This window comes from Pipistrellus kuhlii, unplaced genomic scaffold (genome assembly GCF_014108245.1).
Source record: "Pipistrellus kuhlii isolate mPipKuh1 unplaced genomic scaffold, mPipKuh1.p scaffold_m20_p_3, whole genome shotgun sequence".
NCBI classification, from domain to species: domain Eukaryota; kingdom Metazoa; phylum Chordata; class Mammalia; order Chiroptera; family Vespertilionidae; genus Pipistrellus; species Pipistrellus kuhlii.
In genome coordinates, this window is record NW_023425529.1 from 71,061,951 (window position 1) to 71,084,131 (window position 22,181).

A 22,181-nucleotide genomic window follows, 5' to 3' on the forward strand; every position below is an offset into this window, starting at 1 on the left:
TTACCCCTTAAAGAAATGCTAGCCACTGAACTGATTTACTATGTGAATTAAGTGGGATGGTGTGGAGAGAAAAATATTGCAATGCAAAGCCCATCTTATGAACACTATTTGTCACTTTGGTATTGTCCAACACTATTTCTACCTGGTGCTCTTTATTATATGAATAAACATGCTCACATATATAAAATCACTTTCCCAGGTTACAAACATCTTTATGTGTTCAAAATGGGAGCCCTAGGTGTTATTTATATGACACTGTAGGTTGAGATTGAAGTTATATTATCCTAGTACTAATAATTGAGCACCATTAAATGAGTTGTTTTAACCATTATTTACAAATACATGTTGTGAGAATCATGTATAATGAACATAATGTTTCTGACATTTGAATCTAATATTTTAATGTGTTCAGCAAGAACAGGCCAAGATGAATGATGAACTCCTTGAAGAAGAGAAAATATGGAAAGAGAAATTTAAACAACATGAGGTATCTATTTGTTGTTTTTACTGAGTGCAACAGTCAGTTTCATTTGAAATAAGTTACTATGCCTAAAATGAACATTTTAAAATAATATTGCCTAGCTGGTGTAGGATTTAAATTACTAAAGTTTTAAACATTCATTAATCATTAGAAACTGTTTTTGAAATAGAATGTCCTGATAAAAAAAAGAAACTGGTTGGTGAGTGAATATGTCTATATAAAAGAATTATAATTAAATTTTTTTCTTTATTGATTATGTATTACATAATTGTCCTCATCCTCTCATTACCACCCCAAACCCCTCCCCATGTATGCCCACACCCCCCTGTTGTCCATGACCACTGGTTATGCTTATATGCATGCATACAAGTCCTTTGGTTGCTCTCTCTCCCTTACCCCAACCCTCCCCTACCTTCCCTCTGAGGTTTGAGAGTCTGATCGCTACTTCTCTGTCTCCAGGTCTGTTTCTGTTCATCATTTTATGTTGTTCATTATTTCCCCTAGATGTGTTAGATCATGTGATACAAGAAATACCCTTATAAGAACCAAAATTGAGACAAGCCATAATGGTTATTCTGAGAGGCAAATTAAATCAGTCTGTAGTGAGTTCCTTTCTGGGCTAACAGTTCTTTTGAGTCCCAATTTCAATGTCAAACAGTTACTTATGTGCACATGGCAGCCATGATATTTCGGATCTGGTTGGTGGACAAATGGTGGTGATGCAGGTCCGACAGTCTCTGGTTTGGTCCTGGGCATCTTTCAGCGACGCACAACTGCTGTCTGCTAGTATGGCAAGGCGTCAGTGTCTTCCATCTCTGACTGTTTCTCTTCTGTCTTCATGGCTGGAGCACTCCTGTCAATTCCTCTGTGTTGCAGGAATCCACATAGTCTCAGAATTGTTTTCTGAAAATATACAAACATATTCTCCACCAAAAGTTAATAAAGGGATATTTTCTGTAAATTTGACTTGGGATCCTTCTTCACTCCCCCCCTCCCCCAAATGATTTTCCTCTGGCTTGTTTTGACACCATGTGTGTTTTTCATGGGTAGCTTGTTGTTAGCATTTCAAATGAAAATTAATTTTCTAAAGTACAAATTTTCTAGATGTAATTTTTTCCTTACATGTTATTTTTCAACTATTGCCCCCTTTTTTAATTTAAATATTAGGAGGCTTTTGGAAATTTTATAATGTAGTCTTGATAGCTTTTACATTTTAATTATTTGCTCTAAAATATGACTGCTTTAGGTTCATTACATGTTATGCAATTTTACCATGAGATGAACTGCCAATAAGAATTTTTGTTAACACTTTAGGAACAGAGTTTTGTACAGTACAATTGATTTTTCTAGAATATTTGCTTATTTCAATTAGCCAATTTAATTTCCTCTGAGAAATTGACTACTATTCAACTGTCAAACTCAACACTCTTAACAACAATCTTATTTTACCCTGTGTGTATTAGTGGAAAGGATTATTAGCCTTCTTGAGTAGGTCCTGAGCATTCCTGGTACTAGGCTGGATTTGGATATCAAAAAAATTTTAAATTTTTTAAGACTTAAGGAAACAAACTATATGAGCATTTCATTATGATTGAAAAATATTATGAAAAGTTACTGCATTTTTTAACACAATTAGTTGAATGTGCTAAATAATCCATTTGCATTTATTTTATTATTTAAAAATATATTTTATTGATTTTTTTTTTACAGACAGGAAGGGAGAGGGATAGAGAGTTAGAAATATCAATGAGAGAGAGACATAGATCAGCCACCTCCTGCATCTAACCCCCCAACTGGGGATGTGCCCGCAAACATGCCCTTGACCAGAATTGAACCTGGGACCTTTCAATCCACAGGCTGATACTCCATCCACTAAGCCAAACCGGTTTTGGCAAACCCATTTGCATTTAAGTAATTCTATTGACATATTAAATTTTAGCTTTTATTTATATAAAATTATTTTAAGTGATTATAAAGATAAAATAGATAGAAATTTCCATAATCTTGTTATTCAGCTAAACATATTAGTTTTCTTTGTATTTCCTTCAAATCTTTTCTTTATTTATATAAATAAATTCTAGAAAAGGTAGGTTTCTACTGGCTTTATTATTATTATTTCATTAAAATATATTTGGCATATGCATTGCATAAGCTTAAAGTATAAACATGTTGATTTGGTGCAGTTACATATTATAATAGAATTGTCTTTACTGTCCGTTTTTAAATAAAAATCTTGTTAGGCCTGTGAGGAGACAGATTCATATGAGTGACAAAAATGACCATTGTATCTTCCCTGCAGGTAACCCAAATGTTGGAATTAGAAGAGCTATTAAAATAGCTAAAACTCTCATGCAACAGTAAAACAGTTAAACAGATAGGTAATATGAAAAGAGAATTAGAATCTATAATGAAGTATCAAACATACATTTTAAAGTTGAAAACTTCAGTATATAAAATTAAAATTTAGTGAATATTTGACACAATGAGAAAAAATTAGTGAAACTGAAGTAGAAAATATCTAAATTAAACCACAGAAAGGAAAAAAATTGGAAAAGCAGAAAAGAGCACAAGACATATGTGATACAGTGTAAAGATAAAATATTTACAATATTAATCTTGGAAAGAAAGATTGGAACAGAAGCAATGGGGTCTGAAGACATAACAGTTGAAATGGTTTTAAATTATCTTTTAAAAATCATTCTGAACATTTAAAGATGATTAATGATCCCCAGTTAGAATCAATACAAATAAAATTACACCTAACTATTGAAATTAAAGACAAAGGGAGAAATATTATTAAAAGCAGCCAGGAAAAAAAAAAAAAAGGCACATTACATAAAAAAGAGGAAGAGTAACAGCTGTCTTCTTAAGTAAAATGATGGAAGGGAGAAGACAGTAAAATAAAAAAATTAAGTGCTAAGTGTTAATGGCTTTTGATAATCAGTATTCTTTGAATCCCTAATCTTAACTACTTTTGGGATCAGTTTGATTTTTTATATGTATCAAAATACTTGTCTAGAAACGTTTTTGGATAGAAATTTTTCTCAGACTTTGCATCCTTGAAATGTTTTAACTTTTGCTTTTAAATCTAAATAATTTGTTTCCTTGGGTTTACAATCCAAATTTATTACCATTTAGTTTTAATAATTTAAAGGTATATTTGCATTGCAAATTTGTTTAATTTTACATTCATCTACATATATTTACTGGCTTTTAGTTGTCTGCCAGACACTTCTATAAGTGCTCAAGATACAGTAATCTTATCTAATAAAAGAGTAATATGCAAATTGACCATCACTCTGCCATACCCACCAGCCATACCCACCAGCCAATCAGAGTGAGCATGCAAATTAACCCCAACCAAGATGGCTGCGGCCACAGAGAGCAGGAGGGAGGCTTGGGTTTCCCAGGCAATGGAAGAAGCCAAGCTTTCCACACACCCTGGCCAGCCTAGGCCTTCACTTAAGGCTACAAAGTTTCAATTATAGAAGGTAAACAAATCCAAACAGAAATGGCGGCAGCCACAGAGGAAGCAAAAGGCTTGGCTATGCTCCTGGCTACAAAGTTTTAATTGTAGAAGGTAAATAAATTCCAGATACCAGGGCCTCTGCTTGGGTCACTGGGGGTGTGTGGCTGGCCTGCAAACCACCACAGGCCCCTTGCCCAGGCCACCTCACGCCCCAAGGGAACCCCTACCCAGAATCAAGACACCCTTCAGGGCAAACCAGCTGGTCTCCACCTGTCCACCAGGCCTCTGTCCTATCTAATAAAAGAGTAATATGCAGATTGACCATCACTCCAACACACAAGCTGTCTGCCCCCATGTGGTCAAAGATCCTGCCCCATGTGGACACAAGATGGCCACCACAAGATGGCCAGCAGGGAAGGGCAGTTAGGAGGGACCAGATCTACAAGAGAGGGCAGTTGAGAGGAATCTGCAAGGAAGGGCAGTTGGAGGCAATCAACCCTGTAGGGGAGGGAAATTAGGGGTGGTCAGGCCAACAGAGGAGGGGAGTTGGGGCCAAACAGGCTGGCAGGGGAGCAGTTAGACATCAATCAGGCTGGCATGGGAGTAGTTAGGGGTGATCAGGCTGGCAGGCAGAAGCGGTTAGGAGCAATCAGGAAGGCAAGCAGGCGAGCAGTTGGGAGTCAGCAGTCCTGGGTTGTGAGAGGGATGTTCGATCCCAATGGGATCTGGCATAAATGAGCAATCAGACATCCTTAAAGGGGTCCCAGATTGGAGAGGGTGCATGCTGGGCTGAGGGACACCATCACCACCACCACCCCTCCATGCATGAATTTTGTGCACCGGGCCTCTAGTGTATCAATAGAAAATAACCCATGCCTTCAGGAACCTTACAGTTCTTAGAGTTCTGAACAGTCATTACCATGTACATGAATGTAGTGTGTGTGTGTGTGTGTGTGTGTGTGTGTGTGTGTGTTACATCAGCTCTTTATCTTCTGCCATTTTCTTGGTTTAGAGAACATTTTTTCTATTCCCTTCAAACTTTCTCAGCTCTTTATTCTGGAACTTCTACTAGTCATGTGAGTTTCTGTGTTTATCCTCTTTATACTTAAACACCTCTGTCTTATAGTTCATGTCATTATTTTGTATGCTGCTTAGGGAAAAACATCCTTTTAGAAGGTTTTCTTTAGTCAGTCAGCTGTTAAGCCATTCTATTTTTATTTCTGTTTGAGTCCTTTAAAAATTATTTTTGAGCACTTACATTTTATTTTTAATGAGCTTCTGTTTAAATATGTTTTTTAACTTTTTATTTATTTAAATTTTTATTTTCTTTAATCACTATCTTTTCTTAGAAATTGGTTCTTCTTCTTAAACTGTTTTTTATTACTTTTTGTCAGTTTTCATAAAATATTTGCTAAATTTTGTTGATCTATTTATTTTTGTTTTACAATTCCAGTGATTATTGTATTTTCTCACCTAACTCCAAATAGTCTCATTTAATACAATATGGATGCTTCTCAATGTTCTTAATAGTTATGAAAGAATAAGATGTGTGACTAGGCTAATTCTGGAGTCCCTGTGCTAGCTCTGGGAGTCTCCTTTATCAGAACTTCCTTCTCAGAAAGTTGAATTCCTTTTGTCCTACACAAATTTTGGCTTGTAATTTCTCTTGCTTTTTCTCTTGTGTCATTAAAATATATATATATGTTTTATTGATTTGAGAAATGGGAAGGGAAAGGAAGATAGAGATAGAAATGACTATCAGAGAGAAACATTGATCAGCTGCCTCTTGCAGGCACCCTTCTGGGAATTGAGCCCACAATTCAGGCATATGCCCTGTGCCCTGACAGGGAATTAAAGCAGTGACCTCTTGGTGGATGGGATGATGTCCAAGCCATTGAGCCACACTGACTGTGCCATTTTTATTTGCTTTTTATCTTCAAAGAATTCATCAATATTAGAGTATCAACTTACTAACTTGATAGAAGCTCTTAAATATCTAAAAAAGTAATATCCTTTTTAAAAATTAGTTTTTCCAAGAGAATTGTATATTAATTTTATTATTATTTTAGTTTTAGTATTTGTTTTTAATATTTTTTAGATTGTATTTCAATAACATCACACATTTAGTTTATGCTGACTACTATTTACCTTTATTTTAGGAATTTATTAGGAATTTGCATTTACAAATGGAAGAAGAAAGAACAAGATTTAAAGACCTGCAGGAAAAAGAAAAAATGCGTTTATTAAAAATGCAGCATAATGCAGCTGTAAAAATTCAAACTAAATATAGAGCATTTGTGGTCTACCGAAAATATGGTCCAATTATAAAAGAACAAATAGAAAATAAGAAAAAAAAAGCACAAGAGTGGAAAGAAAAGGAAGCAAAAATACGACAGATGGAAGAAGAAATACAAAAAAGATTAGAGGAGGAAAAAAGGAGAGAAGAAGAAATACAAAGGCAGAAGCAAGAGGAAAGAAAAAAGAGAGAAAAAGAATATGAAGAAAAAAAGAACATCCTGAGACAAGAAAAAGAGCAACTACTAAATAAGGAAAAAATAAGATTAAAAGAAGATGGAAGGAAACAGCTAATGATAAGTAGAGCATTAAAAAAGGAGGACCATAATGCTACACATTTAACTGTTGAAGATAAAGAAAAGAATAAGGATGAAATACCCAAAATGCTAGGAGTGGAAAAGTCAAAGAAGTGGGAAGCTGCTCCCTTTTGGCTTGATGAAAAGATGAGTGAGAGAGAGAATATAGATAGACAGTTTGCACTGAAAGAATCAATACCAGTGCAATTAAAAGAATCTATATCAACCCAAGCAATTTTGGCAGAATTTAAAATGGAAGAAAAAAATGAAGACCAGGCAAAACAACAATGTTCAGAGAAATTGGTCAAGCAAGAAGGAAAATATGAAACCATAGACCAAAAAACTGAATTGGAAAACCCAGATCTAAAGGATTACGTGAAAGAACAGTTTCAGCTACAAGAGTTAATCTGTCCAATACAAAAGGAAGTAACCATGAATGCTGCCATAAACGAGAATACACTACAAGAAACCCAAATAATATTGGGACATAATCAAGAAATTAATGAGGTGAAAAACAATGAGTCACAGAAAATAACCACAGATAATCAACAGAATAAGACACCAGAAGTAGAAAAAGAAGAAATATCACAACAGAATGGAACATTATATGAAGTGGATGACAGTTCAGTGATTTCACTGAAACAAAAACTACAACCCCTAACATTAGAGCATTCTGAATATATAGGTGAGAATGTAATACTTCAAGGAAAAGAAATTGATTTAAAATCTGAAGAAACTAAGGAGAACCCAAAAGGCAATGCTCTGAATAGTGATGTAATCGTTGGTGGCAGTGATGCTCTGATAAATGTTGAAAGGAAAATAAGCAAGCAAAATTATATTTTAGGTAGACATGCTCCTTGTGAAGACTTGAGTGGAAATAATACAACAAACTCCTTGGTTCTTAAAGAAGTAATCTCTCTAAAGTCTAAGATTAAAGAAATTCCAGAAGAATATCATGAAAATAGAGCTGAATGTGAGAGTGTTGTGACCTGCTGTGTACCAGAGCCAACACTTCTATCTTCTATTGAAGAAAAGAGGCAAGCTTGGATAAAATCTGTTAAATCCTGGTCAGACATTTTTAAGCAAAATCAGCAAAAGAAGATTGTTAAGAGAAAGAGACTTGTGAAATGTCCAGCCAACACGATGCCCCCTTTGAATACACAAGAAATTCTTCAGTGTGGCCCATGGGATACTTTTCAACAGGTATTTTGTAATTTTATAACATATTGTCTTACTTAATGGCAATTCATTTTATAACTGTAACTTTTAAAATATTAGTGGAAGGCATATTCTATCTTATTTTTTTAATATATTTTTATTGTTGATAGCATTAAAGATATCTCCCATTTTGGAAAGTATATTTTATATTCAATAATTATGTCCTTTATGAAATATTGCTTCCATTTGAGATCTCAATTAAAATTATTAAGGGCATTTTCTCCCTCAGCGAATCACTTTTAAAAGCTTTTATTTATATGTTGAAGCCTGTGGTTAAGGGCCCTAAAGTCGTTAATTTTCTAAGAGTGGAGGCATCTGGGAATGTAAGGTTGATTAAATAGGAAATTCCTGTTATTCAGTTAGGCATTTGCTGTAGTCTTGAGCAACATTACCACCTAGTGGCTGCGTTTGGAATGAAACTAATTTCCCTGTACTTGAAAGTTGCCATGAAAGAACTGCATACTATAACCATAGAAGACTCAAGAATTTCTATAAAAACATTATTTAGTCATGTGCAATGTGAACATGGTGGATATATGCCTGAAATTTAAAATAGTTGTCACCAACTGCTACTAATTTTCTGTGTTTATGGAACCCATGTTTCAATTAAAATTAAGACAGAAACTGACACGTGTAGAAAAACAGGGAAGAATTTTCAAATAGTGAAATATAAAAACAAACAAACCACCTTATCATTAAAAAAAATCATGTATTTATCCAAGGGCCTGAAACTCACATGTATTTAATAAAATTAGTTTCTTCATATAGACAGATGCCTAGGAAAGGAAACATTCACATTAATTTACATGCGTTTTTTATTATTCACTCAGCAAATATTCATCTATCTAATAATCAGTCAGTATTTACTGCTGGAACAAAGGGATGAATACAAAACTCAGTCTCTGCCCCTATGGAACTTACTGTGGTAGAGAAAAAGTTATTAAACAAATAACCTGCAGAGAAATACAGATTTTGGTAACTACTGTAAATACAATTTCAGGGTATTCTGTGAGAAGAGAAGACAGTGGGATTTTAAGAAATCCATGGGGTATCAAAGAACAGTGTAAGAAACAGGCACTACTTTTCCTCTCTTTCTTAAGCAATGCATTTGCCATGTCTGTCAGATTTATAGAATCTCTGGTTAGCTCTTTTGTTTGTTTGTTTTTAACTTTTGGCTTCATTATCTTTGGAATCATTCTTTTTCTGCTTTCTCAAAGATGCTGCTGCAGGCTTTTTGAAGTAATGATGTTAGCTACTAACTCTTTTATTTACACTAATTTTCCTCATGAATGTCTGTCTGGACTAAGCATTGGTAACAGCTTCATGTACTTGTTTGGAAGGTAAAACTGAAGTTAGGGAGACAGCAGGGCTCCCCTTCCTTGTGGGTCTCTGTTCAGTTCAAGGAGAAGAGCACAGAGGAAGTTAAAATGTGTGAACTCCTTCTCTTTGGCATTTCTTCTCCTGACAACTCAGTTCCTCCCCTGGAACTCTTGTCGATGTACATAAAGTGAGGATTAACGCTTTCTTTTACTTCTCAGAGTGCAGTTAGCATCCCAAGCTGCAACGTGTACACAGATCGCCTGGGGTTGATTCTGATTCCGTAGGTCTGGTGACCAGTCCCAACGCTCTGCCTTTTTACAGTGACCCTGGGTGATGCTGTTGGGGCTGGTCCATCCACCAGCTGGAATAGCAGTGTTCCGAAGGATCCTGAAATCCTCTCACCACTTCTCAAAGCAACTATCTCAAACATTTAATTTTTCTTTGAAGCCTCAAAATATATAGTATAGGGATGAAAAATATGTGTAAATGTGCAATATAAATATTGAAGTCTTGTAAAATACCATTTTGTAATGACTCTAGCAGATGACTTATCATGGTGTTTTCATTCACCACTGCTGCTGACCTATGACTCACTTTATTACTTTGATTTTCTAAACTCATAGCTTTCCATCTTTGATCTTATCTTGAGCACCCATTGCCATAATTGGAAGGTCCTCTGGAGAGGATCTTTAGAAAAGAAAAGTTTACTCTTCTGGAATTTCAGTCAGTAATTAATTTAATTTGCTTATATTAATCTCTCACTTTAAGCCTTTAGGACACAAATCAGTTCTGCTTCTTGTATTGCCAGACAAGTAGTGGTTTTGATCAATTGACTATGGGGTGGATGAATGGGAGCATGAATAAATAAATCTGGCTGAATGTTCATCTTATCTCCATATTATTAGTAACTTCACAGTTTCAAAACTGTATTGATTAAAAAGGAAATTGATATAAAATTATTTGAGAGTAATTTAATAAAGTACTAACAAGTGATGTAGCAGGTAAGATCAGGGTTCTAATTTAATATATATATATATTATTGATTTTTAACAGAAGAAAGGGAGAGAGATAGAGAGCCAGAAACGTCGATGAGAGAGAAACATCGACCAGCTGCCTCCTGCACACCCCTACTGGGGATGTGCCCGCAACCAAGGTACATGCCCCTGACCGGAATTGAACCTGGGACCTTCCAGTCCACAGAGCGACGCTCTACAACTGAGCCAAACTGGCCTTGGCCAGGGTTCTAATTTTATTTCTGCTATTTACTGTCTGCGTTACCTTGTGCAAGGCACTGAACCATTATGAATCGCAATTTTGTCTTCTGTAAACTGGGAAGAGCAATGCCTACTTTGTAGGATTGTTGACAACAGTCTAGGGCTCCTAATTGTCATTGTCAAATGTGGATTGCAAGTACTTGAAAAAAAGGCAAATTGATTTTTGAGAGCTGCCTAATAGCCAGTTTCATCAAATAAATTCTTAAATTGAAAATGCTGGGCCATCCACTCTATGCAATAATATGACAAAAGGATATGACTGAAGATTGGTGATTATTGACAATTAATGTATTTTACTTTTTCCTAGTTTTGCTATTTTTTTTCTTTTATTTTTTGGTATTTTGCTCAAAGTGGTAACTTGCTTTAAATAACAACCAGAGGGGGGGTGGGTAGTCACTGAATATAAGGATATATGTATATTTTTAAGTCCTCACCTGAAGACATGTTTTTCATTGATTGTAGAAAGAGAGAGAGGAATAGTGAGGAAGAGAGAAAGAAACATCAATCCAGATGTGCCATGACTGGGAATTAAACCCAAAACCTGGATATGTGCCCTTACCAGGAGTGACCCTTCAGTGCATGGGATGGCACTCTAACCAACTGAGCCATACCAACAGGGCAGAATTTTTTTATATGACATTATAACATGAAATAAATTATAGTATTTAAAAATATATATATATTTTATTGATTTTTTTTTTTTTTGCAGAGAGGAAGGGAGAGAGAGATAAAGAGCTAGAAACGTTGATGAGAGAGAAACATTGACCAGTTGCCTCTTGCACACCCCCTACTGGGGATGTGCCTGCAACCAATGTACATGCCCTTGACCGGAATCGAACCTGGGACCTTTCAGTCCGCATACCAACGCTCTACCACTGAGCCAAACCGGTTTCGGCTAAATTATAGTATTTTAGCAGCTGGTTTACTTTTAGACCAGACGACTCACTTTCCTTATACAAGGCAAATCATAATAAAGTGATGATGGTACATAACTTATGTGAAGTAAGATTCTCTTTTATTTAATCATCTAATTATACCTCACATTCAGTCTCTGCAGCCTGAATTTTTAAACAATATTATTTCTTCAAGTTTAATAGATTTGACATGTGGCCCAGAACAGATGTTCTGTAAAGTAAAACATAGTCATTGCTTTTGTTACTTTTGTATTTTCAATTTACCATAGGCGACTGACACTCTTTGGGTTGAACTCAAGAATAATTGAGAGTAAACTCCCACATATGTATATATACACATACACCCAAGACTGTAATTAAATCTTGGAGCCTTCAGTCCACAGGCCGACGCTATATCCACTGAACCAAACTGGCTAGAGCAGAATTTGTCTTTTTTTTTTATTTTTTTTTAAACATTTATTTATTTATTTTTACATATTTTATTGATTTTTCCCCTCTCCCTCCCTCCCACACATCCCCTCCCTCCCCAGAGTTTTATGTCCATTGGTTGTACTTATATGCATGGATACAAGTCCTTCAGTTGATCTATTATCTCCCCCAGATCCTCCTCCCCTCCCCGCTGAAATTTGACAATCTGCTTGTTGCTTTACTGTCTCTGTATCTATCTTTTGGTTCATCAGCTTATAATGATCTTTATTATCCACAAATGAGTGAGGTCATGTGGTGTTTCTCTTTCATTGATTGGCTTATTTCACTCAGCATGATGTTCTCCAATTCCATCCAGGTTGCTGCAAATGATGAGAATTCCTTCTTTTTTATGGCTGCATAGTATTCCATTGTGTAGATGTACCATGGTTTTGGGATCCAATCATCTGCTGATGGGCACCTAGGCTGTTTCCAAATTCTGGCTACTGTAGATTGTGCTGCTATGAACATAGGGGTGCATATATCCTTTCTGATTGGTGTTTCTAGTTTCTTGGGATATATTCCTAGGAGTGGGATTACTGGATCAAATGGGAGTTCCATTTTCAGTTTTTTGAGGAAATTCCACACTGTTCTCCACAGTGGTTGCACCAGTCTGCATTCCCACCAGCAGTGCACGAGGGTTCCTTTTTCTCCGCAACCTCGCCAACACTTGTCGTTTGTTGATTTGTTGATGTTGGCCATTCTGACAGGTGTGAGATGGTACCGCATTGTTGTTTTGATTTGCATCTCTCGGATAATTAGTGACTTTGAGCATGTTTTCATGTGCCTTTTGGCCTTCCTTCTGTCTTCTTTTGAAAATATTCTATTTAGGTCCATTGCCCATTTCTTAATTGGATCATTCACCTTCCTTTTATTTAGTTGTATCAGCTGTCTGTAGATGTTGGAGATTAAACCTTTATCAGTGGTGTAATTTGCAAATATGTTCTCCCACACCGTGGGCTTTCTTGTTGTTTTGTTGATGGTTTCTTTTGCTGTAAAAAAGCTTTTTATTTTGATGTAGTCCCATTTGTTTATTTTCTCTTTAGCTTCCATTGCCCTAGGGGCAGTATCAGTGAAGAAGTTCTTTTGGCATACGTCTGAGATTTTGCAGCCTGTGGATGCTTCTAGTATTTTTATGGTTTCCTGTCTGATGTTTAAGTCCTGCATCCATTTTGAGTTTATTTTTGTGTATGGTGTAAGTTGGTGATCTAGTTTCATTCTTTTGCATGTGTCTGCCCAGTTTTCCCAACACCATTTATTGAAGAAACTGTCTTGACTCCACTGTATATTCGTGCCTCCTTTGTCAAATATTAATTGAGCATAGTGATTTGGGTTGATATCTGGGTTCTCAATTCTATTCCATTGATCTATATATATGTCTGTTCTTGTGCCAGTACCAGGCTGTTTTGAGAACAGTGGCTTTGTAATACAGTTTGAAGTCTGGTATTGAGATCCCTCCTACTTTACCCTTCTTTCTCAGGATTGCTGTGGCTATTCGGGGTCTTTTATTGTTCCAAATGAACTTTTGGAGAGTTCTTTCTAGGTCAGTGAAATATGCCGTTGGTATTTTAATGGGGAGTGCATTGAACCTATAAATAGCTTTAGGAAGTATGGACATTTTGATGATGTTGATTCTACCAATCCATGAACATGGTACGTTCTTCCATCTCCTTACATCTTCCTCTATCTCTTTTTTCAGTGTCGTGTAGTTTTCTGCATATAGGTCCTTTACTTCCTTAGTTAAATTTATTCCTAGGTATCTTAATTTTTTTGGTGCGATGGTAAATGGAATTGCTTTTTTAGTCTCTGTTTCTGTAGTTTCACTGTTGGTGTATAGAAATACCATGGATTTCTTGGCATTAATTTTGTATCCTGCTACATTGCCAAATTCATTTATTAAGTCAATTAGTTTTTTAATGGAGTCTTTTGGGTTTTTTATGTACAATATCATGTCATCTGCAAATAAGGATAACTTTACTTCTTCTTTTCCAATTTGGATGCCTTTTATTTCCTCCTCTTGTCTAATTGCAATGTCTAGTACTTCAAGTACTATGTGAAACAGGAGTGGTGAGAGTGGGCATCCCTGTCTTGTTCCTGTTCTTAGAGGGAATGGTTTTAGTTTTTGCCCATTGAGTATAATGTTGGCTGTGGGTTTATCATATATGGCTTTTATTATGTTGAGGTCTGATCCTTGTACTCCCACCTTGTTAAGAGTTTTTATCAGGAAAGGGTGTTGGATTTTATCAAATGCTTTTTCTGCATCAATTGATATGACTATATGATTTTTATCTTTCAATTTGTTTATGTGATGTATCAGATTTATTGATTTGCGGATATTGTACCATCCTTGCATTCCTGGAATAAATCCTACTTGGTCATGGTGTATGATCTTTCTGATGTTCTTCTGGAGTTGATTTGCTAGAATTTTGTTGAGGATTTTGGCATCTATGTTCATGAGGGATATTGGCCTGTAATTCTCTTTCATTGAGTTGTCTTTATCTGGTTTTGGTATTAGGGTGATGCTGGCTTCATAGAAGGAGTTTGGAAGTGTTCCTTTCTCTTGGATTTTTTGGAATAGTCTGAGGAGGATAGGTTTTAGTTCTTCCTTGAATGTTTGGTAAAACTCTCCTGTGAAGCCATCTGGCCCTGGGCTTTTGTTTGCTGGAAGCTTTTTGATGACTGTTTCAATTTCTTCCCAAGACACTGGTCTATTGAGATTTTTAGATTCTTCCTGATTGAGTTTTGGAAGTTTGTATTTTTCTAGGAATATGTCCATTTCCTCCAGGTTGTTCAGTTTGTTGGCATAGAGTTGTTCGTAGTATTTTGTAACAATCTGTTGTATTTCGGTGGGGTCTGTTGTTATTTCACCTCTTTCATTTCTGATTTTGTTTATTTGGGTCCTCTCTCTTTGTTTCTTGGTTAGCCTGGCTAGAGGTCCATCTATCTTGTTTGGTTTTGTTGATCTTATGTATTGTTTTTTTGGTCTCTATGTCGTTTATCTGTGTTCTAATTTTTGTTATTTCCTTCCTTCTGCTTACACTGGGCTTTTCTTGTTGCTCCTTTTCTAACTCTTTGAGTTGTTGAGTTAGATCATCTGTTACCCTTTTTTCTAGTTTTTTGCAATAGGCTTGTAAGGATATGAACTTCCCTCACAAAACTGCTTTTGCTGTGTCCCATAGATTTTGGATTGTTGTGTTTTCATTGTCATTTGTTTCCAGGATGTTTTTAATTTCTTCCTTGATTTCTCTGGTAACCCAGTCCTTGTTTAATAGCATGCTGTTTATTCTCCATGTGTTTGATTTCTTTGGATTATTTTTATTGTAGTTAATTTCCAGTTTTATGCCATTATGGTCTGAGAAGATACTTGATATGATTTCTATCTTCTTGAATTTGAAGAGACTTTGCCTATGTCCCAAAATGTGGTCTATATTTGAGAATGTCCCATGTGCACTTGAGAAGAATGTATATTCTGTGGCTTTGGGGTGCAGTGTTCTGAAGATGTCAATTAATTCCATCTGGTCTAGTGAGTCGTTTAGGATTGATATTTCTTTGCTGATTTTTTGTTTAGATGATTTGTCGAAGGGTGACAGTGGGGTATTAAAATCTCCTACTATGATTGTATTGCTATTAATCTCTCTCTTAATGTCCTCCAGCAGATTTTTAATGTATTTGGTTGCTCCTGTATTGGGTGCATATATATTTACCAGGGTTATTTCTTCTTGTTGGATTGTTCCCTTTAGTATTATGAAGTGGCCTTCATTATCTCTTATTATGTCCTTCACTCTGAGATCTAATTTGTCAGATATAAGTATTGCTACCCCAGCTTTTTTTTCATTTCCATTTGCCTGGAAAACTTTTTTCCATCCCTCACCCTCAGTCTGTGTGCATCTTTTTCTGAGTTGGGTTTCTTGTAGACAACGGATGTATGGGTCTTGTTTTCTTATCCAATCAGTTACCCTATGTCTTTTGATTGGAGCATTTAATCCATTTACATTTAAGGTTATTATTGATAGGTACTCATTTGGCGCCATTTTTATTCTATACCCATGTTCCTTCTTCACTTCTTATTTCTTTATTTTTACAGTAGACCCTTTAGCATTTCTTGCATTGTTGGTTTGGTGGAGATAAATTCCTTCAATCTTTTTTTGTCTGTGAAGCTCCTGATTTCCCCTTCAGTTTTGATTGATAGTCTTGCTGGGTACAGTATTCTTGGATTCAGACCCTTCCTTTGCATGACTTTGTATATTTCATCCCATTCCCTTCTGGCCTGATAAGCTTCTGTTGAGAAATCAGTTGCTAGTCTGATGGGGGTTCCTTTGTATGTAACTTTCTGTCTCTCTCTGGCTTCTTTTAAGATTCTTACTTTGTCGATATTGTTTGCCAATTTAATTATAATGTGCCTTGGAGTCTGTCTTCTGGGATTCATTTTGCTTGGGACTCTGCGAGCATCTTGGATTTGTGTGTTTTTTTCTTCTCTATTTCAGGAAAGTTTTCTATCATTATTTCTTGAAATACTTTTTTCATGTCTACCTCAGTTTCCTTTCCTTCTGGAACCCCTATTATTCGAATATTATTTTGTTTTGTATTGTCCCAAAGCTCCCGTAGGCTCTCCTCCTGCTTTTTAATCTTTTTTTCTAGAAGTTGCTCTACTTGGGTATTTTTTTCCATCTTATCTTCTAGCTCACTGATGTGGTCCTCTGCTTCATCTAGTCTACTCTTGATGCTTTCTATTGATTTCTTCATGCTAGTGATGTCATTTTTCATTTCTTCTTGGTTCTTCAGTTCCTCAGGGCTTTTCTTCAGTTCCTCATGGTTCTTCCTCATTTCTTCTTGGCTATTGTCAAATTTCTCTTCCATTCTTTTTAGCCATCCTATGATCATTACTCTGAATTCTTGCTCTGGTAGGCTGCTTGCCTCTGACTCGTTTACTTCCTTTTCTAGTGATGCCTGCTTTTCTTTCATGTGCGGACTATGTTTTTGTCTCCCCATGGCCTCTCTTTTCAGGATGTCTGGTTATGTGGTGTTCCTTCTCCTTTCCGTGTGTGACCGAAGAACTCCCTTGAATCCACGTGTTTGCGCCGATTCGGGCTTCTCAGCTGCTCGATGGACCTCTCTGCTGGGGTTTTCCAGGCCTCAGAGAAGCTACTCCTTTCCTGGTAAGGTGGCGCAGCCTTCTCTCCGAGCCGCAGCCCACAGCTCGCCACTGCCGCCGCCGCCACTGCCGGTGCGGCAGTGCTGGCCACCCGGCCAGGAAATCCTGTCCAGCGGACAGCTCCCTACCTTCCTTGAGAACTCCGCTGCCCCTCAGCTGCCAATCAACATTCCCTGAGCGACTCAGACGCTACTTTTATCTGTTCTGGGACCAGAGTCAGAACAAGTCCGACTGTTTGGTCGCCATCTTCAAGCTCCGCCAGTATTTGTCTTTATTACCAATTATTTTGGTCTTTTTTCTTACTTTCATTATAGGTCTCCTATCTGGATCACCTTCCGTCTGCCTAAAATGTATGCTGTAAGCACTGAAATATTCTCTCACTTTTGTTTGAGTGGGGAATGGAGGTTTTTATCCTCATTTTTGAAAAATATTTTCACCAACATACAGCGGTGCCTCACACAACGAACTTAATTCGTTCCAGGAGCAAGTTTGTTATGCGAAAAGTTCATTATGTGAAACGTGTTTTCCCATAACAATACATGTTAAAAAAAATAATTTGTTCTGTAGCATAAAATATGCTAAGATGACATAAAAAAAGATAAATTTTTTGTTATTTTTATTTAGATACATCTAAAAACATAATTTTTTTTTTAAAAAAACACACATTTTTTTAATTTTAAGACAGACTAAGTAGAGTCTACCGAATCTTGCACATCTTCATCCATTTTCTGCTTTTTGGCCGATGGTTTCATGAAAAACCTGTCCAAAGTCGTTTGTTTTTCTCTTTTCTCCAACTTCTGCCGGAAATAACGGACAAGAGTATCGGAATAAAGATTGTTGATCCTGTTTGCTTCAGCTGAATCCGGATAGTGGGCATTGGTAAACTCCTGAACTGCTTTCCATTTGACCAGGATGTTCTTGATGTCAGCAGTTGGGATTGGTTGATTGTTTGATTGTTGCTCCTCATTATCAGATGACGCTTCCCTTTGAGCATTGTCCTGTTGGTGGACCAGAAGTGCTTGGAGCTCTTCAGTTGTCAGCTCTTCTTCGTGTTCCTCAATAAGCTCCTCTACATCCTCTTCCTTTACCTCTAATTCCAACCTTTGGGCCACTGTGATGATGTCCTTCACCACTTCTGTGTCATCAACTACTGCTTCTTCCTGGGTCCACGAAGGCACAAGCATCTTCCAAGCAGAAATGAGGGTCCTTTGTGACACTTCTTCCCAGGCCTTCTGTATAAGTCGTATTGCCATAAGGACATCAAATTTCTCCTTCCAATACTTTCGTTCAGTCATATTGTCTCCACCAAACTTGCATTCTTCAAACACCTTATTAAAGAGGGCTCTAGTGTAGAGTTTTTTAAAGTTCGCAATAACTTGCTGATCCATTGGATGAAGAATGGATGTGGTGTTTGGTGGCAAATACTGCACCTTGATAAAAGGATAATTTTCCTGCAATATTTCCTCTAGGTCTTTTGGGTGAGAAGGGGCATTGTCAAGTATCAGAAGGGCTTTGAGCGGTAGTTCTTTTTCCAGCAAGAATTTCTTCACAGCAGGAGCAAAGGTTTCCAGAATCCATTCGTTGAAGATAACTTGGGTCACCCAGTCTTTTTGATTGGACTTCCAATGGATGGGCAGTTTGGACTTAGTATTTCCTGTTTCATTTCAACAGAAATCACCTTCCTGCTTTTTTTAGAAGCCATGATATAAAAAAAATATTGAGTTTAACTTAAAAGGACGACTGCCGTGATACGTGCGTGATTTAATTCGTAATGAAGAACGATTGCCGCGATACGTGCTTAAGTTAAGCGCAGTGACTAACAACTGCCTGCAGTGCCTGCGCGGAAGGATGCAATACATCGGCAGCGATCGTGGAAGCTCGGGCGAAGTAGTCGTGGAAGCTCGGGCAAAGCGGTCGTGGAAGCTCGGGCGACTTCGTTGTGTGAAACGAAGTTTGTTGTATGAATCATGAAATGAAGTTCGTTGTGTGCAGCGTTCGCTGTGCGAGGCGTTCTTTATGCGAGGCACCACTGTATATGTTTAGATTATGACTAATTGAGAAATTCCTAAAATAATTGTGAAACTAAAAATTTTATTCACCCAAAGTTTTAAAAATATGGATTGTTTCTTTTGCTACTTAAGCAAGGAATAGACTTAATCACTTCTTTATATTTTTTTATATCTTCATGAGCACATAATCTTCCTATTCACTCATGTAAATATGTAAATTACAAACTTTTAGTTTAATATCATGCACAAAAAAATTTCAATATTAAGAAAAGTTATCAAACTTAAAATTTTATACTTTTCCAGTTTTTTCTGATGCAATAATGCTTTCAATTTCAACTGAACAATTTTGAATTTTTCTTTTGATTATATTACTAGACTCTTCTTATAAAGCTAATAATTTTTAAATTGTTTTTCACCATGTGAGAAACCTGGTTTTAGGATTGTTGATGTGACAATATGGAAGTTTTCTTACTATAATTTAATTTTTATATAGTTACTAGAGGCCTGGTGCACAAAATCTGTGCATGGGGGAGGGGGTGTCACTCAGCCCAGTCTGTACCTTCTCCAAACTGGGACATTTGGGGCAGTGGGACATCCCTCTCACAATCCAGGACTGCTGGGTCACAGCTGCTCACTTGTCTGTCTTCCTGATTGCCCCTAACCACTTTTGCCTGCCAGTCTGATCACCCCGTAACTACTCCCCTGCCAGCCTGATCGATGCCTAAGTGTTCCCCTGCTGGCCTGATTGCTGCCAACTGCCCTCCTCTGCCAACCATCTTGTGGTGGCCATCTTGTGACCACATGGGGGGGCCATCTTGTGCGAGGGTGTGCTGGTCAATTTTGCATATTATCTCTTTATTATATAGGATTCATCTGCCCTTTAACTTAGGTGAGAAATCTTGAGTTTAAAAAGTGCAGTGAATTTTCATAATAAAAAAAATATTTTTATCTGATATATTCTTGAAGGACGATAAATGTAGCCCTTAATATATATAAAGTTGAATACTTTGATATTGATTTCTTTTTGTAGCCAGAAAGAGAGTTCCTTAAGAAAAAAGCCTTATGAAGTAATGAGTCTATAGTAATAACTTGGTAATATGAAATATTATAAATGCATGGTCTTCAAATATTTGAAAAATATAGAAAAAATATTATTCATGACTTTTTCCCCCCACAGATACTAGATGGTTGGATATATTACATTAGTCAATAGTAAGGAATAATTCATATCTTTATAATACAGAAGATGTGTAATAGAATGTTGTTTGTATCCCATGGTTCAGGTCTCAAAGTCCCCAAAGTCTCATCAATGTGTGGCCTCAGGCTCAGACTTGAAGTGCAGAATCATCTCATTTAAGTCAGATCCAGGTGGAGATGATCTGCTCAAATAGAGGTCTCAGAGATTGTTACTGTTAGATAATGTTATGCACTCTAATTTTTTTTAATTTCTAGGTTACAAGAGTAACATTTCAAGATTTGCCAGGTTGTAGTCTTTCCACACTGGCAGAGTGTACCAATCTTCAGTTTCTATCTCTTCGACGCTGTGGATTAAATTCTTTGCACGGCCTGAATAACTGTAAAACACTGAAGTACATTGATGTACAGGTATGTCCTCTATTCTCATTATTTATCTTGAAATAAAATATAAAATGAATTCATCTTTACATTTCCAAAATGACTATTTTGAAATAAAAAGCAACATTTACTAAAATACCATGTAACTCATGTTGTAAAGAGATCAAGGGCCAACATTTCTGAGAGCCATAGAGGGAAAATGATTAGGCAGTATGACCTGGGAATTGCTTATCTCTGTGTGTGGATGATCTTGTTATTTTTTGCTATATCAAAAATGGCCACATTACTTAGCAAATTAAAATAATAACCATTTTGTTTGTTCATGGTTTGGGGACCATGGATTGAGGCAGGATTGTCTGAGTATTTTTTTTTTTTTTTTTTTTTTGCTTCATAGTGTTTACTGGGTCTCATATGTAATTTGTGGCTGGGACTGTAATGTCTAAAATGACTTCTGCTTATGATTTTTACCTTGGGAAGTTATCAATTCCTTAATAAGGATACAGGTTGGCTCCACGGTAATGCTTTTCTATGACTCTTGATTCTGTGCACTGGGCTTTTGAGTACATCCTCAGTGCATACTTACTTGTCCTCAAGAAGTGTGCTATTTTGCAGCTGATAATTTTTTCTCAACCAGTTTCTTTCCTATAGAAGGTGGGGCACCTGAAAGCTTCTTTTCATTTTGAATTATATTCTTTTCAGTTCAAACTGGTGGTACTTTCACCAATATGATTTTCTTTTAAAACATTGTGGGCTTTCTCTGCTTCTCATTAAGTTCACTCCATTAGACAAAGGCTATCCTCATAAATATTTGTGAGAGAGTTGCTATGGTCTATTCATAAAAGTCCGTTTATCTTTCTGAGGTCTTAAAAGAGAGATGTTGCTGATGCATCCTTGACCTTGACCCTGAGACCAATATATCTGCATTGAAGAGATGTATATGTATAGTAAAAATATAAACCTATACATGAGATCTATACTTAGTTCGTGATATTAGTGTTCTTGGGAGATGGAGGAGCTGAGGAGGGAAGGTGGGGGGAGATTTAAATTATTTCAGTGTGTTTTTTTTTTTTAAAAAAAAACAGTTTTATATAGGACCAAATGTTAATTATTGTTTATTTAAATTGAAATATCTTGTTATACTAAAGACCTGGTGCATGAAAATTTGTGCACTGGGGCGGGGTGGGGGTGTGTGTGGGGGCTGCCATCAGCCCAGCCTGAGCCCCCTTGCAGTACGGGACTTCTCGGGGGATGTCCACAGGCCTAGGCTAACATCCCTCTGGTAGTCTGGGAGCCCTCAGAGGATGTCCGACTGACAGCTTAAGCCTGCTTCCCAGGAGGAGCAGGCCTAAGCCACAATTAGACATCCTTAGCACTGCCGCAGAGATGGGAGAGGTTCCTGCCACTGCTGCTGTGCTTGCAGCCACCAGCCCAGCTTATAGCTGAGCAGAGAACTCTCCCTATGGGCGTGTACTTGCCACCAGGGGGAAGCTCCTGCATTGAGGGTCTGCCCCCTGGTGGTCAGTGTGCAACATAGTGATCGGTTGTTCTGGGTCATTCCATAATTAGGGTCAATTTACATGTTATCCTTTTATTATTCAATATATAGGATGATTCTCTGTATTTTCAGTATTTTAAAAGATTATATTAATAAATACAAAATTAGTTAATTATTTATTAGATTACTACAGATCCAGTGCGTAAAATTTATGCATG

At 36.8% G+C, this 22,181-nt stretch overlaps 1 protein-coding gene across 1 annotated transcript in view; it reads left to right on the forward strand.

Annotated features, from left to right (window-relative positions):
• LOC118729753 (leucine-rich repeat and IQ domain-containing protein 1) overlaps positions 1-22,181 on the forward strand; it is a 273,234-nt gene that overhangs the window by 64,783 nt on the left and 186,270 nt on the right. The window contains exons 7-9 of the mRNA XM_045587773.1: positions 413-487; positions 6,110-7,744; positions 20,346-20,498. Of these exons, the coding sequence (XP_045443729.1) occupies positions 413-487; positions 6,110-7,744; positions 20,346-20,498 (1,863 nt within the window). The remainder of the gene's footprint in view (positions 1-412; positions 488-6,109; positions 7,745-20,345; positions 20,499-22,181) is intronic.